Source organism: Panthera leo, chromosome C1, assembly GCF_018350215.1.
Source record: "Panthera leo isolate Ple1 chromosome C1, P.leo_Ple1_pat1.1, whole genome shotgun sequence".
Taxonomy (NCBI): domain Eukaryota; kingdom Metazoa; phylum Chordata; class Mammalia; order Carnivora; family Felidae; genus Panthera; species Panthera leo.
This window is the reverse complement of record NC_056686.1, coordinates 97,311,485-97,317,783: the sequence shown is the minus strand read 5'-3', so window position 1 is coordinate 97,317,783 and position 6,299 is coordinate 97,311,485. Positions and strand designations below refer to the sequence as shown.

Genomic DNA, 6,299 nt, shown 5'->3' with positions numbered 1-6,299 from the left:
CCCAAGTTCCCGCCTCCCTCAGGAGGACGTCCGTGCGTACGTGCGCGCGCCGCGCCAGCCCTCCTTCAGCCGCGCGACGCGAGGGCGGGGGCGCCGCGTGCGCGCGCGCTCTCGTTCGTTCGCTTGCCTGCTCGCTCTCGGCGACCGCTCTCGCTGCGGCTGCGGCTGGGGCTGGGGGCGGCGGCGGCGGCGGCGGCGGCGGCGCGGGCGGCGGGCGGCGCGGGGCGGTCCGGCGGGTTCAAAGAGGAAAACATGGCGGAAAACAAAGGCGGCGGCGAGGCTGAGAGCGGCGGCGGGGGCAGCGGTAGCGCGCCGGTAACTGCCGGGGCCGCCGGGCCCGCGGCGCAGGAGGCGGAGCCGCCTCTCGCCGCGGTGCTGGTGGAGGAGGAGGAGGAGGAAGGCGGCAGGGCGGGCGCGGAGAGCGGCGCGGCCGGGCCCGACGACGGGGGGGTGTCCGCGGCCTCCTCGGGCTCGGCCCCGGCTGCCTCAGCCCCTGCGGCCTCAGTGGGCCCTGGAGTTCCCGGGGGGGCGGCATCGACGCCGGCCCCAGCTCCAGCCTCGGCTCCCGCTCCGGGTCCGTCGGCGGGGCCGCCTCCTGGACCGCCAGCCTCGCTCCTGGACACCTGCGCCGTGTGTCAGCAGAGCTTGCAGAGCCGGCGTGAGGCGGAGCCCAAGCTGCTGCCCTGCCTTCACTCCTTCTGCCTGCGTTGCCTGCCGGAGCCGGAGCGCCAGCTCAGCGTGCCCATCCCGGGGGGCAGCAACGGCGACATCCAGCAAGGTGAGCGGGAGGCCCTGCCCGAGGTCTGGGCCGAAGGGGATTTGCGGGCCCGAGGAGGATCTGGGGACGGAGGTGCCCGGGCCCGGGTTTGCTCGGACCGGCGCGATCCTGAGGGGTCTGAGAGGTGGAAGACACGGCCCCGGGACAGTTTCCAGAGAAGGTGGGCCGCCGGAGATAAGGGGAGGGTGCAGGGAGGGGTGCCGGCAGCGAGAGGCTGGGGGAGGGGATACCGGCTGCAAGGGAGGTTTGGGGTGTGAGCATACGGGCCGGGAAGGCGTGGACTCCGGCCGAGCGCAGGTTCGGGGAGCTGGTGGACTCGGATAGAGAAAGGGGACCGGGTCCGGGAAGCCTCCTGCGAGGAGTGGTTTGGGAGGAAAGGCCTGTAGCGGGAGAGGTGTTGAGTAGGTAACCTGTAAGGTCTGTGAGGACGAATTACCTTGGAGGGAAGGACTTGCCCTGTTCGAGGCTAGGGGAAAGCGGGACTAGGGACTAAAATAGAGGACGATAAAGGGTATTGGAGAGTTTAGAGCTGAGAGAAGCTGTCTGGTGGAGAGTAATTTTAGGATGACATTGGGAAGGAGGAACTCTGCAAAAGAAAATAGCCGCGAAGGGCCTGCATGTTTAGGGGAATATCCTAAGGTTTAGGGGTGAAGGAGAAATGAACTTTGAAGGGAATTGGGAGTTAGAGACAGCTGGGTTTCATTGTACGTTAATGAGCCCCTAGTGTTCCAGACAGTGTGCTAAGATTAAATAAAATACTCAGTGAGGAGCCCATTCATAGTCATATAGGGAAAACAAATATACTGCCTATAGCAGTGGAGGTGGGTACTTGATACAGTAGTTGTGGCACATCAAGAGAAGGTCAGGGGAACTTCACTGAAAAGGAAACCCTGGAACAGGTTTCTTGAAGGGTGAGTGGTTCACTGGATTCGGGAGTTTTCACAGAACAAGGTACTTTACACATCTCTGGAGCTAAGGGTTAACTAGTCGTTATCAAACACATTAATGCTTCTGCAGTGAAACATACAAATGTTTCACCAATGGGATAGAAATAACCACCATTCAGGGTGGGTTTTGTTGCACATTTTGGAAAACTTTAAAATTTCAAAGCTCTTGAAATTCAGAACTGTGGGAAAGGTATTGCTGACCTGTAAAAAGGGTTTGGGATTCATACTGAAAAGCCTGTCTTGTGCAGTGTAGACTAAAAGTCCCTGAAGGGCTTTTCTATCAAGTGGATAAAAGGAATCATGTTTGTAATCCAGAAAGATCACTTGGGGGCACATTGGAGAGTAAGGGGAGGCAAGGTTGCCCGAAGATAATTTTGACAGTAATCTGAGAAATGAGCATTTGGAATTAATAAATGACTGATCACAGGTATTAAAGAAGGAAGCATTTTGGAATGGGGGACAGGTATGGATTTCGTGACACATTTGAGTATGGAGGTCTACTTTGTTACTTCCTCCTTGTGACTTGGACGGATAAATTTTTCTTAGCCTTAGCTTTTTCAGTTATGAAACAAGGACAAAATTGCCAACCTCATAGAATTATTGATAGAATGAATGAAGTATGTAAAGTGAGTAGTATGTGATAGTAACTAATGAAATGGCAGTTATTTAATTATTATTTAGTTCTTTTTTTTTTTTTTTCTTAAGTTTATTCATTTATTTTGAAAGAGACAGAGAGGGAGAATCCCAAGCAGGTGGGCAGTGCAGAGAGCCTGACATGGAGTTTGAACCCATGAAACCTTGAGATCATGACCTGAACCAAAATCAAGAGCCCGAAGCTTAACTGATTGAGCCACCCAGGTGCCCTAGTAGTAACTAATTCTAAGTGGCCTTGGGAATGGAGGTTGGACAGAGGGAATTGACATTGGTATAGGGGAGGCAAATGTGTCTAGGCTGAGTTCCAGGTTTCTTGTTTGGTGGGTGGCAGTGCTATTAAGGCGAATAAAAGAATTCAGGAACAGAAGCAGAGGGGTGTGTGTGTGTGTGTGTGTGTGTGTGTGTGTGTATGTGGTGGAAGGGGGATATGATGATTTCACTTATGTTTCGGGTTTGATTACTGAGACCTACAGCTAAAAATGTTAAGAATAAGGATTTGATTGATGTTGAAGATACTAAGCAATAATGGGTGTATAACTAACACCCATGTACATGGCCTCATGAGTATAAGTAAGACATGTGGGATTCAGTGCTCTTGTGGGAGCCTGGAGTAGGTGAGAGATTTATAGGGAACATAAGATGAAAATTGTGTTTGAGCGATGTGGCTGAGAGACTGAGGTTATGGAATTGGCACTCTGATATTTATGTGGGAGAGATAGGGTAATAGTCTGTGAATTCTCTCTTCATTCTCTATCCTTTGTTTTTGAACTCGGAGCAATAAGTAGATGGAACTAAATATTGTCATTTTTAAGGCACTGTTGCTTTCTAACCAGTATCTAAAACAAATTAAGTCTGGGAGCCACCATCTTTTTAGACAGGGGGTCTAGAAAATAGTTTTTTAGTATTAACTCCTGTATGTATCCTTTGCTTTGCTCTTTAAAAAAGCAAGCATGTTGTTCTAGAAGGAATACTGGGTTTGGGGTCAGGGTACATAGTTATGCCACTTAATTCTTTTCTGCAAAGAAGGTTTATAATGTTTCTGCCCCTTAGTTTCTTTATCTCTAAAATGTAGTTAGTAGTCCTTTACTTACATCTCACTAAGTTAAGTGAAATAATAAATGTGAAAATGCTTTTATAAACAGTGAAATGCTGGGGCGCCTGGGTGGCTCAGTCGGTTAAGCGTCCGACTTCAACTCAGGTCACGATCTCGTGGTCTGTGAGTTTGAGCCCCGTGTCAGGCTCTGGGCTGATGGCTCAGAGCCTGGAGCCTGCTTCGGGTTCTGTCTCTCCCTCTCTCTCTGCCCCTCCCCCGTTCATGCTCTGCCTCTCTCTGTCTCAAAAATAAATAAACGTTAAAAAAAAATTTAAAAAGAAACAACAACAGTGAAATGCTTTACAAATGTAAGTATTCTCCAACAACGATTCCTTTTCTGGTCTAGGGAGCCATAACTGGTAGCTTAAGTCAACATGTTAAGTGGTTTTGAAACAGTGACAAGTGCATTACCCTTCCTAATAACTGGCCTTTTTTCTGTTCCTCTAACATACCAAAGTTCTTCACACTTTTTAACTGTTCCTTCTAGATCAGTGATTCTCCAAATGTGGTTTCTGGACCAGCAGCATCAACATCATCTTCAGTCTTGTTAGGAATGCAAATTCTTGGGCCCCACTCCAGACCTCTGACCAGCCAGCCATCTGTTTTAACAAGTCCTTTAGGTGATTTTGATGCACACTAAGTTTAAGTACCGCTTGTTTTTAGTGAAGGGTTCCTCACTTCAGATGTTGCCTCATTAGAAAGGCCTTCTCTGTTTTTTTTTTTATTTAAGGCTTTATTTTTTATTATTCTTAAAGCTTATTTATATTGAGAGAGAGAGAGCACATGAGCAGGGGAGGGGCAGAGAGAGAGGGAGAGAGAGAATTCAAGCAGGCTCCACACTCAGTGCAGAGCCCCATGTGGGGCTTCAACTCACCAACTGTGAGACCATGACCTGAACTGAGATCAAGAGTGGGACGTTTAACCGACTGAGCCACCCAGGCACCCCTAAGGCTTTATTTTTTAGAATAGTTTTAGGTTTATAGCAAAATTAAGAGGAAGATACGGAGATGTCCCATATATACCCAGCTCCCATGCATGCATAGCCTCCCCATTTGCAATATCCCCCACCAGACTAGTACATTTGTCACAGTTGATGGACCTACACTGATAGATCATAATCACCCAAAGTCCATAGTTTACATTAGTGCTCACTTTTAGTGTTTGTACATTCTGTGGGTTTGAACAAATATATAATGACCTATACCCATCATTATAATACCATGCAGAGTGTTTTCATCACCCTAAAGATCCTGTGTCTGATGGCTCTTTTTAAAGTGGTCCTCCAGGTCACCCTCTTACATGTTACCTTTTTTCTTTCATAGCACAGGTAAAATCTAAAATGTTTTCTTGTTTTTGTTTACTCCTTTATCTTTGCCCACTAGAATATTGTAGAGTGAATGTTCATTAAATATCTTTTGAATGAGTAAGAATCATCTGGAGAACTTTTTAAAAATTAAAAAAAACGTTTATTTGAGAGAGAAAAAGAGAGAACATGCATGAGGGAGGGGCCCAGAGAGAGGGCCCAAGCAGAATCCTGTCAACTCAGAGCCTGACTTAGGGCTCCATCCCACGAACCATGAGATCATGACTTGAGCCGAAATCAAGAGTTGGACATTTAACTGACTGAGCCACCCAGGTGCCTCACCTGGAGAACTTTTTAAAATGCCACTTTGGGAGTTTTAGAAACTCTATTGATTTGGGGAATGATATGGGTACCTCATGTGATTCTGATTCTGGTACTGCCCACACTTTGAGAAACATGGATTTAGATATTTTTAAGAGAAAGGTTGATCTATTTACTCTTGAAATATTTGGAAAATCAAAACAGATAAATTAGTTAATATTTGTTGAATCTCAATTAAAAGTGCTTTGTGGGGGTGCCTGGGTGGCTCAGTTGGTTAACCATCCCAAGATCAGCTCAGGTCATGACCTCACATGAGTTTGAGCCCCACATTTGGTTCCATGCTGACAGTGTGGAGCCTGCTTGGGAGTCTCTCTCTACCTCTCTCTCTCTGCCCCTCATACTTTCTCTCTCAAAAATAAACAAAAGTGCTTTGTGATTTTTTTTTTTTTAATTATTTCAGGTTGAGTTGGAATAACTCAGTAGTGGGTGTGTATAGATCTGTAATGTATCAATAAAAATACAGATTTGTATTGATGCATCTGAACAAACTCTTGAATGAACTCTTGAAGGAGATGAGACTTGTGTAGTAGGCACTTCTGAGACAACATGGTGATATGGATGAAGAACTGGACTGAGAGTAACTTGCATTGTGTTCTGCTGTTAGCTGTGTAGCTTTGGGTAAGGCACCAGACAGCTTCTTCAGGTCTTTTGCAGTATGAACAGGTTGCGTTCCTATCCTGGGAAATCCCATGATTGTATTGTTTTTTCTGCCAACTTTTTATATCTACATAATTTTAATATTCTTACCATTTGTGGGGAACGATGGAAAAATCAACATGGAAAAATGATTGTTTCGGAATCTTCAACTTACTGTGAAAAGTCTGAGATGGCAATATTCATGTGGTAAGTGGGAGGGAATACCTGGGTCTGGTATGAAGAGCACCTTCTTGCTGTGTTTCTGGCTGTTTTCTCACTGAGTATGGTAAGCCACTCTGAGGAGTCTCCTTAGAAATTCTTGCGTCAGGAGTGTATATATTGTTTGGCAGTTTGCTAGTTCTGTGGCTTAATCTATTTGGGATTTTTTTAGGTCCTACTTTCTCTAATGCCCTATTTATATAAACAAGCTTGAGTTTTTGAATGATAATATAGTCAGCAGCAAGCATTCAAAGCTGTGTCAAAGAAAACTGAAATACTTCTGTGGTT

At 46.7% G+C, this 6,299-nt stretch overlaps 1 protein-coding gene across 3 annotated transcripts in view; it reads left to right on the top strand.

Moving 5' to 3' along the window:
* The first annotated feature begins 227 nt into the window (after positions 1-227).
* The window catches only part of TRIM33 (tripartite motif containing 33), a 131,017-nt gene continuing 124,945 nt past the window's right edge, over positions 228-6,299 (top strand). For all 3 annotated transcript variants that reach the window (XR_006206611.1, XM_042953527.1, XM_042953526.1), the window contains exon 1: positions 228-778. Coding sequence is in view for 2 of the 3 variants with exons in the window: in XM_042953527.1 (XP_042809461.1) it covers positions 253-778 (526 nt within the window). In the remaining variant the exon portion in view is untranslated. The remainder of the gene's footprint in view (positions 779-6,299) is intronic.